General features: G+C 43.6%; 1 protein-coding gene across 1 annotated transcript in view; it reads left to right on the top strand.

Moving 5' to 3' along the window:
* The window catches only part of PSMD2 (proteasome 26S subunit ubiquitin receptor, non-ATPase 2), a 1,781,804-nt gene that overhangs the window by 315,625 nt on the left and 1,441,820 nt on the right, over window positions 1-24,359 (top strand). The window contains exons 5-6 of the mRNA XM_044070442.1: window positions 18,990-19,214; window positions 19,537-19,695. Coding sequence (XP_043926377.1) covers window positions 18,990-19,214; window positions 19,537-19,695 — 384 coding nt within the window. The remainder of the gene's footprint in view (window positions 1-18,989; window positions 19,215-19,536; window positions 19,696-24,359) is intronic.

The following is a 24,359-nucleotide window of genomic DNA, read 5'->3' as shown; positions in this document are numbered from 1 at the left end:
GCTTCTTCCCTGACGTCAGTGCGACAGGGGTATAAAAGAACCAGCCGACTCCATTTTCTTCAGTCTTTCTTGCCGCGTGGTGCCCGAAGCAGAAGCAGTTCGCAAGTGCCGGTCGGCCAGCTCCTGAGATTACTAAAAATTTGGAACCGAAGTCTTCTTAAAAGCTAAGTACCCCATTGGGGAAACTTTTCTTGCCTCAGACCGATGTCAGACAAAGTTAATAATTGTATTTCTTGTGGGAAGCAAATACCGCATAAGGATTTCCATTCCCTCTGTATACCTTGTTTAGGCCCAGACCACGACGTCTCGGTCTGTCGCTTTTGTGCTACATTCAACAAACGCACTATTAAGCGTCGGGCGGAGTTCGCCCAGCATTTTTTTGGGAAAGCATTTAACTATACTATGTCGTCGGATACTCCGACTCCGGTTTTGTCTAAAAAACGCAAAGACAAGGACCGACACTCGAGGTCCGCGGCCTCTACCGACACCACGCCTAAGCAGACTACACGTTGTCCGGTTCTCAGCGAGGCGCCTACGCAGCCCCTGATTACCGACGACACATCTTTGGCGGTGTCTCCTGTACCTGAGGTCGCAGGCTCCTCGGCCCACACCCTGACTACAGATACCGAAGCCACGCTTGGCGTTGAAACACAGAATGTGGACAGGTCCACCTCCACTCAAGGTGTCTTCAGACCTTCCTCTTCTTTCTCCATCAAGGCTTTCACCAAGTCTAAAGCTACCATGCACCCTAAGAGACCAGCTACACAGGGCCCATCTCCAGGCCCCATGCCTAAGAAACAGATGCTTAAAATGGCTGAGGATTTAATTACTCTAATCAGAGGTTCTCAGCCACCTCCGGACAAAAGACCCATAGTGGAGGAAGATTCACCCTCCTCTGATCAGGGCTCCATTATTTCAGAGCACTCTGATTATCAGGAACAGTCTTACTCCCCTTTTGAAGACTCTGATGCAGAGGAATCTATCCCTTCTGTATCCCCCCCTGAGGATTACTCATTTGGTGAAACTCTGCATACCTTAAGGGAGCACTTCCACTGGGAAGGCCAGGATTATTCAGATTCCAAGAAAAGGCTCAGGGAATTTCTTTTGTTACCCCAGCACAGGCCTCTGGCTATACCTCCTGTCCTGGACATCCTAGATGATGTTTACTCGGAGGCCTGCCTTAACCCGGATTCTCTTCCTCCAGCTCCAGTTAAGCCTGACAGGTACTACAGGGTTCCTGACTCTCACCAATTTCTATACAAAAGCCATGCTGCTGACCTAGAAACCATCTCACAGGGGCCCAAGGGAGTTAAGGCCTCCATTGCCTTCCGAGAGATTCCAGATCCTTAGAAAGGTGGGGAAAAAAGGTATATACCTCGGCTACCTTATCCATGAGGGCCTTAAATTGTCAGTTTCATATGCTAAAATACCAACAGTTTCTGTTATCTCAATTGAAAAATAAAATGTCACAACCTGAACAACCAGACATGAAGGAGTTGCAGGATTTGATGCATAGTGCAGAACAAGTGGGTAAACATACTTTACAATGTGGTTTTGATGCTCTTGAGGCCTCATGTAGAGCTGCTGTTACAGGCTCAGTCATATGTAGGCATGCCTGGCTCAAGGAACAAGCCTTGCCTGATCATGTCAAAGCTAAATTACTAGACGCCCCTCTTCAAAAGGATGTACTATTTGGGGCAAATGCTGAGGAAGTATTACGGAAAATGGGGGAAAAGGCATGCAAACTGTGAAAGAATTTCTGCAGGTCCAACCCCTACGTTTTAGTAGAAATTGGCCTTCCAAAAACTGGTCCTTTCCTGCCACAGACAGACCCAAAAGCGGCAGATACAGGCGCCCGAGGGGCAGAGGACAAACACAAGGCTCGTACAGAGGCAGGCAATGGCAAGCTCCTACACAAAGAGGTGGTGAGGACAACTCGCAATCCTTCAGAAAGCAAAACCAATGACTTTCCCCTTTGCATGCCAACCAGGTCTCAAATGGCAGCCCCCTTAGGAGAAAAGCTGGCACTATTCTCAAAAAATTGGCATATTGTCACAAAGGACAAATGGATCCTGGACATTATAAACAGAGGCTACAAATTCCATTTCCATACCCTTCCAAAAATGAAAGGCATGCCAAACCTGCCACACAATCAAAGGGCAGAGGCACAAAAGCAAATTTCAGGTCTCTTATAAACATGAAAGCTATTCAAGAGGTACCTACACACGAACAAGGTCAAGGTTTTTATTCCAGGCTATTTCTGGTGACAAGGAAGGGAAAAGATTGGAGACCGATTTTGGATCTTTCCATCCTAAACACATTCCTACTCGTACCAAAATTCAAGATGCTCACTCTACAGCAACTTCTTCCCATGCTGGGCAAGGAGTCTTGGCTGGTAACATTGGACCTCAAGGAGGCATACCTGCATGTCCCAATCAGACAAAATTGCAGAAGATACCTCAGATTTCTTGCAGGTTCAACCCATTATCAATTCTCTGCATTGCCCTTTGGTTTATCTACTGCACCCAGAGTATTCACGAAATGCCTGGCATCAGTAATTGCCTACTGCAGACTTCAAGGGATACAAATATACCCTTATCTGGACGACTGCCTGATCCAAGCTGACAGCAAGCACATTCTTCTGAAACATCTGGCTTATGTAATAATATTATTAAACTCTCTAGGATACACAGTCAACAAAGAGAAGTCAAGACTAATACCCTCTCGGAAGATAATTTTCCTGGGTGCCAATTTGGACACAAACACCCAGATGGCCTACCTCACGCCAGAGAAGCAGGGGCAACTAATTCAATATTTCAGAACACTGGCAAATTGCACCAGGCTGACTGCAAGGAAAATCCTGCAGGCTCTGGGATTCATGGCATCTTGCATCTTACTAATCCCATGTGCAAAGCTGCATATGAGAAAACTACAATGGTACCTAAAAAACATATGGTCTCAACACAGCCACAGTTTGGAAACAATAATACCATTAATTCCATGCCTGCAAAAGGAATTTCTGTGGTGGGCTCAAGCATGCCAAACAAACACAGGTCTTCCATTCAGCAAGCCTCAAGCAAATCAAGTCATCACAACCGACGCCTCGGACTACGCCTAGGGGGCGCACATGACAGACCGGTGCATTCAGGGCAAAAGGACCCAAAAAGAAAAGCACCTTCACATCAATCAAAAAGAAATGCTAGCAGTGATAAATGCTATTATAGCTTTCAAGGACCTTCTACAACCAGGTCAGCTATTGATAAGAACAGACAACACCACAGTTATGTGGTACATAAACAAGCAGGGAGGAACACATTCTTATCCCCTATGCAGACTGGCCATGTCACTTTGGAACATGGCCATGGACTTACAAATGGAACTGCAAGCACAGTACTTGCCAGGCAAGGAAAACACGCTGGCAGACAACCGAAGCAGGAATATGACAGATCCACACGAATGGAAGTTGCATCCAAACGTTTTTACAGAAATAATCCAAGAATGGGGAAGGCCAGACATAGATCTCTTTGCCTCTCACAAAAATCATCAATTGACAAAATTCTGCTCAAGGATCTTCCATCCAAAGGCCTGGAGAGTGGACGCTCTCTCTTTCAGTTGGACATCAATGACAGTTTATGCCTTCCCACCTCTTCCTCTGCTGCCCAAAGTCCTATTGAAGACCAGAGCAGACAGACCAAAGATGATCCTCATTGCTCCGGACTGGCCAAGGCAACACTGGTACCCACTCCTGAGGAGCCTGACGCATTCCCCACCATGGACCCTGCCGCTTCAAAACTCTTCACAGTCAGCTGAAAACACTCAATCTAGCCGCATGGAAGATTCCTTAGCATCGCAGCAGGCCCTGCTCTCCAAGGAGGTGCAGGATGTCATTTTGGAGGCCAGAAGGCCATCAACTAGAAAAGCTTATTCTGCAAAATGGAAACGTTTTTGTGTTTGGAATGAGAAAAAGGGCCAGTGCCCTGGAAAACTGAATTTACCTCAAATACTACAATATTTGGCTGATCTGTTAAGCAGTGGACTTTCGTTCTCCTCCATCAAAATCCATGCCTCAGCCATTTCTGCAGAATACAACACTGATCCACCTTTATTCTCTCACCCTCTATTAAGACAGTTCCTCAGAGGGGCTAAGAATTTAAGACCTCCAAGAAAACAACCAATACCTGCTTGGGATCTTAATTTCATTCTGGAAAAACTGACTTTGCCTCCTTTTGAGCCAGCTGCCTCATCAGCTTTACAATATTTATCCTGGAAAACAGCTTTCCTTCTGACTATCACTTCAGCTCGTAGAGTTTCAGAACTACAGGCTCTTATGGCTGTCCAGCCTTTTATCATCTTCCATCAGGACAGAGTTTCCTTATGAACCAACCCGTCCTTTATGCCTAAAGTGGTATCCAGGGTAGCTTTAAATCAGGCCATACATTTACCTACTTTTTATCCTAATCCTCAAAACAAAGGGGAGAGATTACTGCATTCCTTGGACAGCCACAGACAACTGCGTTATTATCTGGACAGAACAAAACCTTTCAAAAAATCAGAACAGCTTTTTGTGGCCTATGCGGTAGGAGCTCAAGGAAAGTCAATATCCAAACAGACAATCTCAAAATGGATAGCCCACTGCATACGCTTTTGCTATTCCTTTCATGGCAAAACTGTACCTGCAGGCATTAGAACTCATTCTACCAGGGCCACAGCCACCCCTGCAGCCTTCCTCAGAGGAGTTCCTACCAAGGATATTTTAGAAGCAGCCACTTGGAGTTCTGTACATACCTTCTCCAAGCACTACAACGTACCATTATACTCCAAATCTAGAGCAGGCTTTGCCACTGCAGTCTTGCAGGGCATTTTGGCTCCTCCTAGCTCCACCTAGTGCCTACCACCCCTTTCTTAGCTTTGGGATTCTACCCATCTGTTATGACTGCAGCTTTATGCACGATGAACATAGTACAGTTTTGTACCTACCATAAATGTAGATGTTCGAGTGCTAATACAGCTGCAGTCCAGGTTTCCCTCCCTCCTTCCCCTCTAGGGGCCTTCTTTTATGGTGTATTTGCTTGCAACTACTGTTTTTTGATTATATTGCATTGCATTATTACATAATTTTATGTATTGCCTTCCTTCTGGGGGCACCTGACATCTGGGGCAAGAAAAACTGAAGAAAATGGCGTCGGCTGGTTCTTTTATACCCCTGTCGCACTGACGTCAGGGAAGAAGCGACGACAACCGACGCCGGACCTAGACTTTGGAATTCGGCCGACCGAGGACCCGCCTGACGGCAGGAGAACCCATCTGTTATGACTGCAGCTGTATTAGCACTCGAACATCTACATTTATGGTAGGTACAAAACTGTACTTTTCTTAAGGAATTTCACTAGTGCATCACTCAACCATGTGTGAAAATGTGGACGTCCTTTGCACCCCCCATCAAATGTGAGCTTATTGTGTGCTTTTTGTACATCGTAACATGTAGTTTCCAGAGAAACTGTATCGTGGGGATTCCACAGATGAATATTGTTGCTTCCTAGTACAGTGCACAGCTTCCAGTGCTTTGGGCAAGGGTACAGAATACTTTCTTAGCACTTCACATGGGAGAACTGTACACATTCCTTCTTTCCCTTCTTAGTCATTGTGTATTGGTAAAACCAATGAGATAAGGTAAAACATGTGTGGTATTGCCTTCTGGTCATGGATACCATGTTTAGAAAACAAAAGCATGAAGCAATCTTTGAAGTTGTTTCTCATAAGTGTCTTCTAATACAACAACAGGGTAGGATGGTTCGTCCTTCTTGTCGGTTTTCATTTGGCTGCTGTAGTCTGTTTGTGTAGTGCTGTTGTTGGAAGTTGTACAAATTTTGCATTGGGCTTGGAGGCTTACCATTAGGATGTCCCACTTGTCTAAATAAGTCAGAAGTTTGCAGCGGTGCAAACAGAATTTTTTCTGCTGTAGGTTTAACTGCCTGCACTACTGATATATCCTTAGTTGCATGCTTCCTGCTAGATGTTCTTCGTGTTTCACTGTTGCAGTCATTACATTTAGGTACTCTGCTGGCAGGTTGCTCTCAGTCGGGCTGATTAACAAAGTCTTGGGTCCTGCGTCGGTTGCTGTTCCTTCTTCCATGTTGTCAGGTCGTCAGGGGTATAAAACATGCAGCTGACACCATTACATCAGTCTTTCTTGCTGAGCGGTGCCTGAAGCAGAAGTAGTTTGCAAGTGCCAGTCGGCCGACTCCTGAAATTTTCGTTTTCGAGTTTCAGAACCAAATTCTTCAACTAAAATGCCTGAAGCAGATGGAGTTTGCAAGTGCCAGTCGGCCGACTCCTGAAATTTTCGTTTTCGAGTTTCAGAACCAAAGTGTTAAACTAAAAGCTAAGTACCCCATTGGGGAAACTTTTTCTTGCTCCTTACCGATGTCAGTAAAAGTTAATAATTGTATTACTTGTGGGAAGCAAATACCTCATAAGGATTTTCATTTGTACTGTATTCCTTGCTTAGGCCCTGACCACGACGTACCTTGCTGTCGGTTTTGTGCTTTTATTTAATCAGCACACTATCCGTCGTCTGTACATTTTTGCTTCTAAATATTTTGATTCTCGGTTTAATTATCCAGAAATGACATCTGTTAGCCATCTGACTACCGGAATACCGAGAAAGCGCAAAGAAAAAGACAGAGAGGCTGTTGAGGTCCAAAACTGCAGACTACGCTTCTCCTAAGCCAGTCGCCAGTTCACAGGTACTCAGTGAGGAGCTTTCGCAGCTCCTGTTACCCTACTTCTGATTCACAGGCCTCTACTGATACCCATTCAGAGTCCGATATGCCGCGAGATGCTTCACCTATGGAACCCACGGAGGTCTCTACCTTGGATGGGTCCGGAGCCGCTGTGCAGGCACCGGCTTCTGAGGGTGTATTCAGGCCTACAGATTTGTATATCAAACCGACACCACCTTCAATATTAAGGTCAAAATCTCGATCTATGTCTAAAACACAGATGCCCAGGCCACATGTTCAGGCCCCTATGCCTAAAAAAAAATGATCAAAATGGCTGAAGATTTAATTACTCTACTCTAATCAGGGGTAGTCAACCCCCCCCCCCCCCCCCCCAAGAGGCCTAGGGCTGAATTTGAATATGAATCTTCTGAACAGGACTCTGTTTCTTCTGACTCTTCTAATGAACAGGATTTGTCCATACCTACTTATAAGGACTCTGATGCAGAGAATTCCATTCCTTCTGCTTGTCCCCCCTGAGGATTCTTCTTTTGGGGAAACTTTACATACCTTAAGGGAGCATTTCCGCTGGGAAAGTCAGGATTTTTTCTGAATCCAAAAAGAGGCTTAGGGATTTCCTTCTTCCTCAGCATAGGCCTTTGGCTATACCCTCCTGTACTAGACATTGTTATTGATTTGTTTTCAGAATCTAGTATGGCCCCTGATTCCCTGCCTCTGGCCCCTTGTAAGCCAGACAGACTACAGGGTTCCTGAATCCCACAAATTCCTTTTCAAAAATCCTGTTGCGGACCCTGAAACAATTTCTCAGGGGCCCCAGGGCGTTAAGGCTTCTACTGCTAAAAATCCTACCCCTTCTGATAGAGACTCCAGGGCGCTGGATAGATGGGGTACAAAAGGTTTATACTTCTGCAACCTTGACAATCAGAGCTTTAAACTGCCAATTCCATATGCTAAAATGTCAACAGCATATCATGGGATTGCTTAAACAGAAAATGATGTTGATTTCTGACTGTGGAAAATAAGGATTTACAGGATTTATTGCATTCAGCTGAACAAGTTGGAAAACCTACTTTGCAATGTGGTTTTGATTCTTTGGAGGCCTCTTGCAGGGCTGCTGTTACTGGGTCTGTGCATAGAAGCTTGCTTGGCTTAAGGAGCAATCTCTGCCTGATCATGTTAAAGCAAAATTGTTGGATAAAAAAGATGGAAGATCAAGCTAAATCTATGCAAAGTGAGAAAGATTTCTTACAAGTACATCCTCCAAGATTTAGTAGGCACTGGCCTACTAAGAACTGGTCTTTTCCAGTTCCTTCCAGAGCCACTCAAGCCAAACCCAGACAGTCCAAAAGCACCAGGTTTCAGTCCCAATGAACTTTTTAGAACTAAGCAATGGGGTGCCTCCACTTCCAAATCTGGTAATAACAAGACACCTCCCTATGCTAAACAGTCTCAACGACTTTCCTTTAAAATTACCAAGCACTTACCTCTTAGCTGCCCTTTTGGGGGGAAAACTGGCAACTTATAACCCAGGGCAAATGGGTTTTAAATATAGTGTCCCAGCGATACAGATTTCATTTCCACACGTTGCCAACACCAAACAGATGGCCAGACCTGCCCCCAAATCAGTGGGCAGAGGCTCAGAAACAAGTACTTTCCCTCCTAAACATTTGGGCTATTCAGCTAGTACCAGAAGGGGAAAAGGGACAAGGTTTCTATTCCAGACTTTTCCTGGTACCCTGAAAAGACAAATCATGACGTCCAATTCTGGACCGGTCTACTTTGAACACATTTGTGGACATTCCAAAATTCAAGATGCTGACTCTTCACCAGTTGCTTCCTATGCTAGACAAAGATGCCTGGTTGGCAACTCTAGATTTAAGAGGCTTACCTGCATATCCCAATCAGGGAGTCTTGCAGAAGATACCTCTGCTTCAAAGCAGGCTGCTTGCATTATCAGTTGTCTGCACTGCCCTTTGGCTTATCTACTACACCCAGGGTATTTACAAACTGTTTGGCTCCAGTAATTGCATTTTGCAGGCAAATAAATATTCAAATATATCCATACCTGGACGATTGTCTAATTCAGGCAGAAAACAAGGCCATTCTTCTAAAACATCTGGTATTTGTAAAAAGGGTTCTAACTTGTCTAGGGTACACCATAAACAAAAAGTAATCACAACTGGTACCTTCTCAAAAAAATACATTCCTGGGTGCAAGCTTGAATGCAACTGCCCAGATGGCTTTCCGTACACCAGAAAAGCAACTTCATTTGGTGACTTACTTCAAACAGGTGGCCACAAAAACCCTGCTGTCTGCAAGACAAATACTGCAAGCCTTGGGGTTCATGGCCTCCTGCATTCTTTTAATTCCATATGCAAGACTGCATATGAGGACACTTCAGTGGTACTTAAAAAGTTTATGGAGTTAACATTGTCATAGCCTGGAAACAATGAATGTTCTTCATCTCACATTGCTGCAGTCCTTACATATGGGTAGTCCGCTGTCCTCGGTTGGCCCGAATACCAAAGTATTAGGCTGACGTCGGTCAAGGCGCTTAAAACTGACATCAGGACGTCAGGGTACAAATGCGCATGACCGACGTCATTTCCTCAGTCTTTTTTGCCGCATGGTCCGATGCAGAAGCAGCGTTGCAAGTGCCGTTCGGCGTTCTGAAATTTTTCGAATTCGGAGTTTCAGACCGAATCCAAGTTGGCTAAGTACCCGTTGGGAATATTTTGTTTTTTCTTGCCTCAGTGTTTTACCGGATGTCAGAAAAAGTGAATAACTGTATTTCTTGTGGGAAACAGATACCGCATAGGGATTATCATTCTTTGTGTATTCCTTGTTTGGGGCCTGAGCACGACGTTGTTGGGTGTCGCTTTGTGCTAGGTTCAATAAACGCACTATTGCGAAGGTTAGATTGTGCTAGGCTGGTCTTTGGGAAGCGGTGCAATTATAATATGCCGTTGGATTCTCCGCGCCGCTTCTAAGAAGCGCAAAGACAAAGCAGTTAAACCCAGGCAAGATGAGTCGTCCGTTCCGGACGCCGGTTCTTTAGAGGCTTCAGTGGAACCGGTGGTTCCGTCGGAGACTTCTCTGGAGTCTCAGGGGGAGACTTTGATTTTGCAGGAGGTGGTCTCTCAGGAGGCAGGTCAGGCTGAAGGGGCTTCTCAAGTTACTGTAATCCCCTCCCTTCCTAGGGTGGTTAGGCCTTCTCCTTCTGTTTCCAAGGCTTCTCCCAGAGGCAGGCCAGTTTCAGCTTCTGTTGGTGTCACTCCTAGTTCAGCAGGGTCTGTGCCTAAGAAGCACATGCTTAAAATGGCAGAAGATTTGATTACTCTGATTAGAGGTTCTTTGCCCCCTCCTGATAAGAGGCCTAGGGTGGAGCCAGAGTTGGGAAGTTTTGAGCAGGCTTCGGATGTTTCAGAGTCTTCAGCTGAAGACTTGCAGGAGTACTCTCCTTATTCTGATTCTGATGCAGATGATTCCACTCCTTCTGCTTCTCCTCCAGAGGATTTTTCTTTTTCAGAGACACTTCATTCTATGAGGGAACATTTTAAGTGGGAAGGTCAGGACTTCTCTGATTCTAGGAAAAGGCTTAGGGAGTTTTTGTTGTTACCCCAGCATAGGCCCTTGGCTATTCCCCCTGTTCTGGATGTTGTGGAAGATGTGTTTGCAGAGGCTTCACTTAATCCTGATTCTCTGCCTCCTGCTCCTGTTAAACCGGATAGGTATTACAGGGTGCCTGAGGCTCATAAATATCTTTATAAGAGTCCTAGGGCGGACCCAGAAACTATTAGTCAGGGACCTAAGGGTGTCAAGGCCTCTGTTGTAAAAAATCCGGTTCCTCTAGATAAAGAAGCCAGAGCTTTGGATAGATGGGGAAAGAAGGTCTATACATCTTCAACCTTAGCTATGAGGGCTTTGATTTGCCAGTTTCATGTGTTGAAATTTCAAAACTTTCTTCTTTCTCAATTGAAGTCTAAGGTGGATGCTCTGGCGGAAGGCATTGAGTGTAAAGAATTGCAAGATTTGGTGCATGTCTCTGAACAGGTGGGTAAGCATTCATTACAGTGTGGTTTTGATGCTGTGCAGGCCTCGTCTAGGGTGGCTGCCACTGGCTCAGTTCTTCGCAGGCACGCCTGGCTGAAGGATCAGAATTTATCTGACCATGTTAAGACAAGGATTTTGGATGCTCCTTTGCAGTCTGATGTGTTGTTTGGTTCACCTGTGGAGTCAGTCTTGAAGAAAATGGAAGACAAGGCTAAGTCTATGCAGGCTGTTAAAGATTTTTTGCAAGTTCAGCCTCCGAAGTTTAGTAGGAATTGGCCTGCTAAGGGGTGGACATATCCTTCTTATGATTCTCAGTCTAGGGGTAGATCTAGACGTGGTAGGGGCAGAGCTCAAGAGTTCTTTCAGGCCTAGAACAGGGAGTTCACCTGCACAATCTTCGGGTGAGGGCAGGGGCCAGTCCTTTCGTAAACAGGCCCAATGACCTACTTTTTCAGCTGCCAGATCCTTCTTGCCTGGCAGCACCTTTGGGAGGAAGGTTAGCACTCTTCAAGGAAAATTGGATGTCGATTACTCAAGACAAATGGGTATTGGATATCATACACCAGGGTTACAAGTTTTATTTCCATACCTTGCCTCCTTTCAAAGGCATGCCGGACGTTCCTCCTCAGCAAAGACTAGAGGCTCGCAAACAAATTTCTCTACTACTTCAAATAGGGGCCATACAACCGGTCCCTCTGCCAGAAGTGGGCCTAGGATTTTATTCTCGCCTGTTTCTAGTACCAAAGAAAGGAAACACGTGGAGACCAATTTTGGATTTATCTATCCTCAACATATATCTGGACATTCCCAAGTTCAAAATGTTGACGTTGCAACAACTTTTACCTCTGCTGGGCAAAGATCACTGGATGGTGACTCTGGATCTAAAGGAGGCTTACCCCAGTTGCAGGAAGTATCTGCGTTTTCGGGCTGGGACTTCACATTATCAGTTCTCTGCATTGCCCTTTGGCTTATCTACTGCGCCCAGAGTGTTCATGAAGGTTCTGGCTCCAGTGGTAGCTTTCTTCAGGCTAAGTGGAATACAGATCTATCCTTATTTGGACGATTGCCTGATTCTGGCCCAAGAAAAGGACGAACTTCTTCTTCATTTACAGTATGTGATGGCAGTGTTAAGATGCCTGGGGTATTCTGTGAACGAAATAAAGTCCAGTCTAGTACCCTCTCAGGACATGTGCTTTCTGGGTGTGAGACTGAATACAGCATCCCAGATGGCCTTTTTGACCCCGGACAAACAAAAGAATCTTCCTCTTTATTTCCACCAGTTGTCTCGTCAGTCCAGGCTGACTGCAAGGACAGTCCTTCAAGCCTTGGGGTTCATGGCATCTTGTATTCTGGTACTTCCCAATGCCAAACTGCATATGAGGAAGTTACAATGGTATCTCAAGAATGTATGGACACAGCACTGCCAAGATTTGGACACTGTCATTCAGATAATACCTTTCATTCAAAAGGAATTTTTGTGGTGGGCTCAGGAATGTCACCTAAACAAGGGACTCTCTGTGACCCGGCCAGAGGCGAGTCAGATTTTAACGATTGATGCCTCAGACAAAGCTTGGGGAGCTCATCTAAATGGAAAATGGGTACAAGACACGTGGCCTGCCAGACTTCAACATCTACATATCAACTTGAAGGAGATGTTAGCAGTCCAATTTGCATTGATAGCTTTCAAGGATTTACTTCTTCCAGGGCAGGTGTTGATTCAAACAGACAACACAACTGTCATGTGGTACATCAACAAGCAAGGGGGAACGCATTCTTATCCTCTATGCAGACAAGCAATGATTTTGTGGGAGACTGCTCTCAGTTTACAGCTAAATCTTCAGGCAAGGTTTCTGCCAGGAGCACAGAACTCCTTAGCAGATGTGTTGAGCAGACAAATTATGGATCCCCACGAGTGGAAATTGGATCCTCATGTATTTCAGAGATTGACAGTGTTATGGGGAACTCCAGACATAGATCTGTTCGCTTCTCCACTAAATTACCAGCTGCCAAAGTTTTGCACAAAAAGGTTTCATCCCACAGCTTGGAAAGTGGATGCTCTCTCATTCAATTGGAGCAATCTTCACGTGTATGCCTTTCCACCTCTGCCTCTCCTCCCAAAGGTACTGCTGAAGGTCAGACAGGACAAGCCAAACATGATTTTAATAGCTCCAGATTGGCCTAGACAGCACTGGTACCCATTACTGAGAAGTCTGGTACAGGAGCCTCCATGGCCTTTGCCTTCGATTCCTCACCTGATGTCTCAGGAGAACAGTCATTTACTCTATGTCAAACTTCATTCTCTACATCTGACAGCCTGGCATATTCTGTTTTAAACCCTGGAGGGTCTCAGCTTCCACAACAAGTTTTGAATGTTATTTTGGAGGCCAGAAGGCCTAGTACAAGGAAAGTTTACGCAGATAAATGGAGGAGATTTTTATTTTGGAGTACAGCAAAGGACTTTGATGTTTCTAAACCTAATTTAAGTGTTGCGCTTCAATACCTTACTGAGTTATTGGACAAAGGTTTGTCCTTCTCCTCTATAAAGGTTCATGCTGCAGCAATTTCTGCTCACTATGACTGTGACCCACCATTATTTTCTCAGCCTTTGTTTAAGCAATTCCTTAGAGGGGCAAAGAATATAAGACCCCCACGTAGAGCTCCTACTCCTGCTTGGGATCTCAATTTTGTGTTGGAGAAACTCACTCTACAACCTTTTGAGCCTGCAGCATCGGCAGAGTTGAAATATTTATCATGGAAGACTGCTTTTTTGTTGGCCATTACCTCTGTGAGAAGGGTTTCTGAATTGCAGGCCCTTATGGCAGTTGAGCCTTTCTTAATTTTCCACAAGGATAGGGTGTCTTTGCGTACTAACCCTTCTTTTATGCCTAAAGTGGTTTCTAGTGTGGCTTTAAACCAAACTATTCATTTGCCTACTTTTTATGCAAACCCCCAAAATAAAGGGGAAAGGATTTTGCACACTTTGGATATACACAGACAGTTGCGATATTATTTGAGCAGAACTAAAGGGTTCAGGCAGTCTCAGCAGTTGCTTGTTTCTTTTGCTTTGGGTTCTCAGGGCAAACCTATTTCAAAACAAACTATTTCTAAGTGGATTGGTTTTTGTATTGCTTTCTGTTATTCCCATCATGGTAAGGAGATTCCAGCTGGGATTAGGCCTCATTCCACTAGGGCTACTGCCACTTCTACAGCTTTTTAAGGGGTGGCTACTAAAGATATTTTGGAAGCAGCTACTTGGAGTTCAGTGCATACTTTCTCTAAGCATTACCACCTTCCACTTTACTCTAAATCTAGGGCTGGATTTGCCACTGCAATTTTACAGGGCATGTTGGCAGCTCCTAATGCGTTATAGTTTTGCCATCCTCCCTTACCTCTGCTTTGGGATTCTACCCATATGTAAGGACTGCAGCAATGTGAGATGAAGAACATAGTACAGTTTTGTACCTACCATAAATGTAGATGTTCGAAGATCCACATTGCTGCAGTCCAATTTACCCTCCCTCCTTCCCCTCTGTTGCTGAAGGTGGTGGGTGGTTTGTGTTGTACATATTGTAAATATGGTTAGTGCACGGGTGGTTGGTTAGGTTTTGCTGGTTTTTGGCTTTGGCCTTTCTTGTTAGGGCCTTCTGACATCTGGGGCAAGAAAAGACTGAGGAAATGACGTCGGTCATGCGCTTTTGTACCCTGACATCCTGATGTCAGTTTTAAGCGCCTTGACCGACGTCAGCCTAATACTTTGGTATTCGGGCCGACCGAGGACAGCGGACTACCCATATGTAAGGACTGCAGCAATGTGGATCTTCGAACATCTACATTTATGGTAGGTACAAAACTGTACTTTCCTATCATTCCTTGCCTGCAACTAGAGTTCCTATGGTGGGCAGAGGCCTGCCATTCACACCACCCCCTGCCACCCAAACCCTAACTACAGACGCATAAGACTATGCATGGGGGGCTCATATGGCAGGGAAGTGCATTCAGGGCTAATGGAGCCCAAATCAAATGCACCTTCATATCAATCAAAAAGAAATGCTAGCTGTACAGAATGCACTGACAGCCTTCAAGGACTACCTTCATCCAGGACAACTAATGGTAAAGACGGACAACACCACAGTTATGTGGTACATAAACAAGCAGGGGGGTACACATTCCTACCCCCTCTGTAGACTAGCCATGGCATTGTGGAACTCGGCCTTAAGCTATCGAGTACAACTACAAGCTCAGTTCCTGCCAGGAAAGCTGAATATTTTGCAGACGAACTAAGCAGAAATCTCATAGAGCCACACTAATGGAAACTGGAACCATGGATTATCAACATGTTGAGACACAAATGGGGAGCCCAGACATCGATCTTTTTGCCTCACCCCAGAACTACCAGTTGGACAAATTTTGCACAAGAACTCCTCAAAAAAACCTGTAAAGTGGATGCTCTGTCCTTCAGCTGGGAAAACCTATCACTCTGCCTATTCCCCTCTGCCTCTGCTCTCCAAAGTTCTACTAAAAGTCAAACAGGACAAACCAAAAATGATTTTGATTGTTCCAGACTGGCCTTACCAACACTGGTACCCACTCCTACGCAGTCTGTCATAAATTTCTCCATGGCACCTGCCTCAGACACCTTCCTTACTGTCTCAGCAGAACAACCGAATTCTGCACCTTCAGCTCCAAACATTGAATCTTGCAGCTTGGCTAATCACTTAAAATTCCCCCTTAGCATACCTCAGCAAACCTGTGATGGATGTCATTTTAGAGGCGAAAAGACCTGGTCCTAGAAAATCTTATGCTGACAAATGGAAAAGATTCTGTGCCTGGAATCAATCTCAAGGGATAACCACAGCAGTGTCCAGTTTACCTCAGATTTTGCAATGCTTAACTGAGATGCTTCACAAGGTCCTGTCTTTTTCCTCCATAAAAATCCATTCCTCAGCTATATCAGCTCATTACAACACAGACCCCCCCCCCCCTTCTGTCATCCTCTGCTAAAACAGCATCTTAGAGGGGCCAAAAACATGAGGGCACCCAGGAGAGCTCCAACCCCAGCCTGGGACCTTATCTTTGTATTGGAAAAACTCACTCTCCCTCCTTTCGAACCAGCTGCTACTGCAGACTTAAAATTTCTTTCCTGGAAAACAGCCTTCCTTTTAGCAATCACTTCGGCTAGAAGGATTTCTGAATTACAGGCCCTTATGACAGTGGAGCCTTTCATAATCTTTCATGCGGACAAGGTGTCACTCATGACCAACCTATCCTTCATGCCCAAGGTGGTATCCTGTGTGGCTCTTAATCAGTCCATTCATTTGCCAACTTTCTTTCCCAATCCACAGAACAAGGGGGAGCGGATTCTGCATTCATTGGATGTACAACTTAGATTTTACTTGGACAGGACTAAATCTTGAAAATCTGAACAACTGCTGGTAGTATTTGCTGCAGGGGCAGAGGGAAAGGCTATTTCAAAGCAAACCATTTCCAAATGGATAAGCCATTGTATTCATTTCTGCTATAAGCACCATGGAAAACCTATCCCTCAGTGGATCAGATCCCATTCCACCAGGGCTGCATCTACTTCTACAGCCTTTCTCAGAGGTGTTCCTACCAGGGATATTCTAGAAGCTGCTACCTGGAGTTCAGTTCATACTTTCACCAAGCATTATCATTTGCCAATTTTCTCTAAATCCAGAGCTGGCTTTGCCACTGCTGTTTTGCAGGGCTTTATAGCCGGTCCTAATGCTGTATAAATCCATCCTCCCAACCATAGCTTTGGGAATCCACCCATGTGTAATGACTGCAACAGTGAAACACAGTACAGTTGTGTACACTTGCCATAAATGTAGATGTTCGAGTGTATTTACTGTTGCAGTCCTGGTTACCCTTCCTCCAGCCCCCTGTTTTTTTCTCTTACTATGCCTCTACTTTCTTTTACTATACTTAAAAGCCTTTTTGGTGTTGCTTTTGTTTGGAGGTATATTTTTGTGTTTTAAAGTATGTGTATGTATATATATATATATATATATATATATATATATATATATATGTATATATATATATATATGTATCTATATATATCTATATCTATCTATATATATATATATATATATATATATATATATATCTATCCATATATATATATATATATATATATATATATCTATATCTATGTCTCTATATATATATATATATATATATATATATATATATATATATATATATATATATATATATATATATATATATATATATATATATATATATTGCTCTCCATTTGGGGGTACCTGACATCTGGGGCAAGAAAAACTGATGTAATGGCGTCTGCTGCATGTTTTATACCCCTGACGACCTGACATCATGGAAGAAGTGACAGCAACCGACGCAGGACCCAAGACTTTGGTAATCAGGCCGACTGAGGGCAACCTGCCAGCAGATTACCCAAATGTAGTGACTGCAACAGTGAATACACTTGAACATCTACATTTACGGCAAGTGTACACAACTGTACTCTTCTCTGTGACTGAAGGCTTTACGATCCGCTTTGGAAGTTCCTTGAAAGTTCTTTCCCTGGGAGATGGTGCTTTTGCTGGTCTTTTAATTCAGCCAGAATTACAGGTATCAAGTTCCCTGCCTTAAAGATGTATTCATTTTGTTCATCAATCTTAATTTTGTGTTCAGGGTTATATATTATATGATGTTGCAACAGATGAGAAGATCCATGTGCCAGCCTTAATTATTATTTATTTGTTGGTTTTTAATTTGAACCATGATGAAAGGATGATGCATCTTTTGGATCGTAAGTGGAAACTTTGAGTATGCATTTCCAGGTTCTCTGTCTTAAGGAAATTGAACCAGCTTTTTGCATCCTTTGCCACTAGTCAGTAAGGAGATCTGATGAGGAAGCAGACTGTCTCCATTTGGTTGGGAAAGTACATTGTTTGCCATTACAGATTCATCAGCTAACCCTGTTAGGGTGTTTCCTTAGGAAAGGTAGCTGCCTTGGCTTTCTTTTTCAGGATGTTGTCAGTGGAGGAGATTATATAAGCACAGCTACGTGGTCTTCTGTTAACACTTTGTTAATTACCCAACTACCGGTTTAGGACTGAGAATGGGTGAGTCTACTTCTGCATTCCATTAATGGTATGGGATGGTGGCTAAACCTAGATATTAAATATATAGTCTGCTGTTCTTCCTATGCATGACAAATTCAGAGAGGGAGAAATGCTGTTGGACTTCTGTTGTGATTTCCTCTCCCACTTGTGCTAAATTTCTTCAGTTTCTGTCTGTGTGGATGAAAATTCTCTCCTGTTTTGTCTTTTTTTTATATTTTTTCTTAGTTTTGCTCACCTTCTGCTGTTGTGGGTGAATTGTGATTGCTGTATGTGTGTGTGATGAATGCCTTTCTGAGTATGGGAGGCTGATAACTGAAGATGCTCTCAAAGGTTTGTGCGGATACAGCAGTCTTGTAGCATAGACATACAGGAATATTGCATAGGGTTGAGTCTAGTGTGATAATAAATGGATATGACATAGTTAGCTTGATGTTAGAAGTGTATTCATTGTATGCTATTTGCAGAGGTTTAGGATTATTAGTTGGCATGAATTGCTTTTTGTTTTGGATGGGTCAAAACAATTCAAACATGCGTGCAGAGTTTGGTTCACTATTGTGTGTGCCTTGACTCAAAAAAAAAAAAAAAAAAAAGTTTCCTTGCAACTAGTATTACTGCCATTGATATAGATGATATAGATCATCTAGTCGGCATCCAGTCAGCTAGTTCAGATAGCAAGGAGGGAGATTGTAGCCATTTCTCAACTCTGAAACCAGCTTTTTTCTGGAGTCTGTTGATTTCCTGAATATGGAAAGTGATTCAGACATTTACATGTTTCTCTTGCTTCGTATAAAGCTGTACTTTATTGTGTCTGTGCAGGTAGCTGACATAACGAAGATCAGTATGGTTTAAATCCCCAATACCTAATGTCGAAATGAAAATAAGCTTTGTTGATTCTGTTCACATTCCACATTTTGTAGTAAACGCATTGGCTGGTTTTGACAAGTTTTTTTTTTCTCTTTTTCCTTTCTCACCATGCACTTTAAGCTGCTTAGAACAAGATCAAGTACTTCAGTAAAAAATCCTGTTCATGCTTTTTGTTTATTTCAGTGTGTTATTGTTGATGTATGTTTATTGTTGACAGGCACTTGGCTGGTGAAGTTGCAAAGGAATGGCAGGATCTAGATGAGAATGACAAAGCTCAGCGAGAGACTCTCCTGAAACTGGTGAAAGAGATTGTCCCATACAACATGGGTCACAATGCTGAGCATGAAGCATGTGATCTTCTCATGGAGATAGAGCAGATGGACATGTTGGAAAAGTACATTGATGAGAATGCATATGCCAAGGTCTGCCTGTACCTCACAAGGTAGGGATGCAACCACCCTTTATCTTACAAAGTTGTGTTTATGTTCATTTGAGCTTCTGTTTTCAGTGTAAATCCTTTGAATTTTGAAAATCCTGATGGAAGATTGGAATCTTTCTTTTGCTGAGTTGCTTGGTTTTAGCTTGGTAGCACTTGTAAAGATGGAAAAGCCTGTTGGGATTAAAATGTGCATGTTGCTAGGTGAATAGATACATAAATATAATATTTTTATTTTTCTGTTTTCTATATATTACTGTGTTTGAAATCCTAGTTAAAAAAAAAAAAAAACCCTTGACCATTTTACAGTGTTCTTTTTACCTTTCAGTTGTGTTAGCTACGTTCCTGAACCAGAGAATTCTGCTTTGCTGCGCTGTGCTCTGGGAATTTTTCGCAAGTTCAATCGGTACCCTGAAGCATTACGTTTAGCCTTAATGCTGAATGACATGGAAATGGTGGATGATATTTTCACATCCTGTAAAGATGTGTAAGTAAATTGGCTTTTACCCACTATGGGAATTACAAGATCATGATTGATATTTTTTGACTAATACATATTTTACTTGACAGCATGCAGGTTTTGGGACTTAGCATTAAATTTCTGAGATGTCTGTAAGTCTTAAGTGTGCATGTGTATTGTAAGAAAGTGGTGGATCTCACTAGAATGGTATATAAAAAATTATGTATATAGAACTGCTTTGAGAAGGTAGTTATCCTTTTGTATTGGATAGAAGGGGTTCCCGAATAGTTAAGCTAATAGAACAAATTATGTAATAATTAAATAGTGCATGAAAGAGAAGGTCTTAGCCTTAACAAACCAAAGAAGTTGGTCCCTCATATTTTTTTTAAACAAGAAATATCTGTATTATATTATCACATATGACCTAGACAAATTATGTAATAATTAAATAGTGCATGAAAGAGAAGGCCTTAGCCTGTGCAGTAACTGAGACCTGGTTCAAGGCTCCAGAGAGCACCCCTGCAATACCAGGCTACAACTCTTACCACACTTTTTGGCCACCAGACCAGGACCCGAAACACTAAAGGTGGAGGAGTGTCCATATTCACAACACCAGGATAGTTGCCCAACACAATGCATCTGAAATTCTCCAGGTGCAACTAACACTAGATAAGACTGCAATCCAAATTGTAGCTTGCTACAGATCCCCCACCATTCCCCACGATTCTCACTACACCTTTCTAAACATACTGGAAAATATTCAGATACAACCAAACACCCTAATACTGGGTGATTTCAACTACCTTGCCATTAACTGCGAAAACTACTCTGGTACCAACACCTTTTCCCAACAGTTCTTGGAATTCATAAATTCCAGTGCCCTAGATCAACTAATCCATTTTCCCACCAGAGGCTCCAATATCCTAGACCTGGTTATTACCAAAATGGGAAGTCGATGCTCCACACCTATGGTCACCCCCTCATTGGTCAGGTCTGACCATAAGCATCCACATCCAACCCCCACCCCCCAGTAAGGAAACCTCCGTAAAAAACTTCTCCAAAGCCAGCTTCATGCTACTCAAGTCAGAAGTGACAAACTTCATAACACCCATGCAGACAGGAACTCAAAGTTCGACTGCTGAATCCTACACTACGGCACTGTACGAGCACATCCACTTGTGCATGAATTGTCTCATCCACAATACAACCAAGATGCTCTCTTCCAAAAAAGGAAGCCAATCTGGTGAGTCCCCTGCCATAAACAAACTTTACAACAAAAGGAAGAAACTGTTGCAGAAAATAGGAAAATCCCAGGATGCAAAAAACTCCCTTACCAGCCTCAGTAAGAAGCTGAGATCCCTCATAAAATCCTCCAAAGCTAGTTACGAAAATAAAATTGCCAAAGATTCCAAAGACCACCACAAGGCATTCTATAGCTATGTCAAGAATCTAAATGGCAATGCTCAGATCTGCTCTGAGCTACAACAGAATGGCATTAAATATACTGATCCCAAGGATATTGCCAATATCCTGGCAGATCGATTCAGTGCAAACTTCACCCCCCTCTCACCCCCTAAATGGCCCATCTCAATACCGAAAGATTACCAAATTCCGGTAATAACGGCCACACAGGTAAAAAAAATGCACTCTCCAAAGCTAAGAATGCAGCATCCATGGGACCAGACGACATCTCAGGCTGTGTAGTACTTGAACTACCAAATGAACTGGCACCTCACCTAAGTATCTTGTTTAATCATAGCGTCACCTCAGGCTTCATGCGCACTGAGTGGCGCACAGCTACATTTATCCTACTCCCCAAGGGGGGATCTACCTTGGATCCTGGGAACTACCGCCCCTTCAGTCTGACGAGCATGGTCTGCAAGGCCATGGAACGTATAAACAAAGACATTAGCAACCTTCAAACATTGGACTCCACACAGTTTGGGTTTGTGAAGGGTCTATCTTGTCTCCTGAACCTGATTGACTTCTTCAAATCAGTCTCCAGAGCCGTGGACAAGGGTAAGGTGGTCCACACAGCCTGTCTGGAGCTCGCCAAGGCCTTCGACACCATCCCCCACTCTGGAATCATAGATAAACTTAGTAAGCTGGGCATAAATCCCTACGTCACTCTATGGGTTGCCAACTGGCTTACTGATAGAACCCAGAGTGTAAAAGTAGCCGACTCCAAATCCAGCTCCAGACAAGTGGAGTACCTCAGGGTTCAGTCCTGGGACCGATTTGTTTGGCGTCTTTTTCTCTGAAGTACAGGCCCAACACTAAGGGACTCTGGCTAACAAAGTTCGCAGATGACTGCAAACTGGGAGCCATTATTAAATCCTCAAATGATGTAGGTATTCTACAAAAGGGCCTTACAGCAAAAGATGCTTGGTGCCAGACCCATGGACTCAAGCTCATTGCCAAGAAATGTATACCCTTTGGGAAAAAACATGTACCCATGAATTACCAGGTAGGTGGCAGTAGACTAAACACTGAAAGTGTGATAAGAGACTTGGGGACACAGGTGGAGAGTTGTCTTACCTTCGATAACCACATTGTCACAGCAGTCAGGAAATCCTTCTATGTGGCACACCTCATCACTAAGGGCTTTTCATCCAGAAAAAAGGTCATTGTCCCACTGTACTCATCCCTCATTAGACCCATTATAGAATACAATGCCCCGTTTGGTATGCACCTCTCAAGAACACTGCAACAGCTGGAAAGGCTGCAGAAATACCTCACTAAAAGAATCACAGGCCTAAAGCAGATGCCCTATGCTGACCGTCTAAAAAAAAAAACTTCACCTATACTCTGTTGCATATAGTCTACTCAGAGGTGATCTCTGCTTAACATACAAGGCCATGTCAAACCCAGAGCTGTTGGACATGCTACACTTAAAGAAATCCTAATCCCTCAGAGACTCACGCTCCAGGGATCTAAACCTTGTCATCACAATGAACAAAGCATGATGGAGGGATAGGTTCCTGACACAGAGACTCCCCAGACTCTGGAATAGACTGCCTGTACATGTCAAGCAGAGCACCTCTTTGGCCCTCTTCAAAAGGATCCTTGATGATTGGATGGGTGATAGGAAATTCACCCCGGGGATCACGTTAGCCGCCCTACTAGACAGGGGTCCAGGGAAGTAAATACTATGGGAAGAAATAGCATGGGAATTGTTTTGGCTAGGCTTGTATAGGCCCTAGGGTTGCTAGCCTGGTACCAACCTATGAACCTTAACAAACCAAAGAAGTTGGTCCCTCATATTTTTAAACAAGAAATGTCTTTATTGAATTATCACATACGACATAGGTAAATTATTTAATAATTAAATAGTGCATGAAAGAGAAGGCCTTAGCCTTAACAAACCAAAGAAGTTGGTCCCTCTTATTTTTTAAAGAAATATCTTTATTAAGTTAACACATACGACATAAGCAATCATACATTTATATAAATGAAAACAAACCAGTTTGACATAATGATAGTTGCAAAGAGTATACATCACAAACCATGCTGACATAATTGTAGATGCAGCCATTATACATTACTTATAATCTGTCCAGTCATTGTCAGTCAAATGTTAAATAGCTCATTCATATCCTGCCTTCTTTTAAACCTTCTTGTTCTTCTGCATGTATTGTTCCCACAAGTCCCATTTTTCCTATGTAATTTGCTCCTACCCTTTTCTAAAGATCCCAATTCCAGTTGTTTCATTTCTTACTATATTAACTACTTCTAGAAAAGTTAGTTTAGACTTTGATTTCCGTTTTCTAGTAATTGATTTTTGGCAGCCACCATAATTAGACTCAGCAAGGCCTTACTATGCCAAGGCAATTCAGATTCTGTATCATAGCTAAAGAATTTAATTTCTTTAGTTACACCAATTTGCTCACCCAGTATCTCTTGACAGAGCAGTCTGCAGGGAGTCTTTAAAGTCTGCCAACTCGTACTCCCAGAAAATGTGATGTTATGTAGTCCTATCTCGCCTACATTCTTACCCGTGGGTTCGGAGCCGAATATCGGCTCCGACTCGGCTGATTTTACTAGCTCAAGGTCTCTCATTGGCTGGGCTAAGAGGGTATCCCACGGTGCACTGCTCTATATCCCCAGATCTCGTTTGCCGCTTGTGTAGCTCGGACGTGGTCTCGCTTGGCTGTGTCTAAGTACCATCTTTTTGCTATTTCTCTTAGAGACATTTGTTAGTTCATACCCAAAAGCTATTTTGATAGCCATTTCTTGTTGCTGTCTCTGTGTTTGAGTGTGATAGTTGTGTTTTTGGTATCCTTAACTGTTCCAGCGGGCTAGACCCGTTTTAGTTAGAGGACCTAGTCCTCCCCTCTGTTGTTAGATAAACCTGCCTTCGAGGCCATGCGGAGCGCGCTGGCCAGATAGTCAGCTACATCACCTGGGTCGGTCATTCCGTACCCCACCACCCCGGCGAGAGCTTCTGACACTCGCCTATCCATGGACAGTAGAGTGCCAGGCCCTAAGGATACCCCCACGAGCGGTCACCAACTTTCTGAGGGTCTCCCAGAGTCCGTGCCTGAGGAGCACCCTAAAAAGAAATTGTGCAAGAGGAAGCACTTAGACGCCCAGGATGAGTCTCTCACCTCCGATACTGACCTCGAGGAATCGGAAGGGTCCCCCAAGTCTTCCTCTGATGATGTTTCCTTCTCCAATATCCTGGAGATACT

The sequence above is a fragment of the Protopterus annectens genome, chromosome 4.part1 (genome assembly GCF_019279795.1).
Source record: "Protopterus annectens isolate FY-2018-M chromosome 4.part1, PAN1.0, whole genome shotgun sequence".
Classification (NCBI taxonomy): domain Eukaryota; kingdom Metazoa; phylum Chordata; order Ceratodontiformes; family Protopteridae; genus Protopterus; species Protopterus annectens.
The sequence above is the reverse complement of the archived record's forward strand: the minus strand, read 5'-3'. Positions and strand labels throughout refer to the sequence as shown.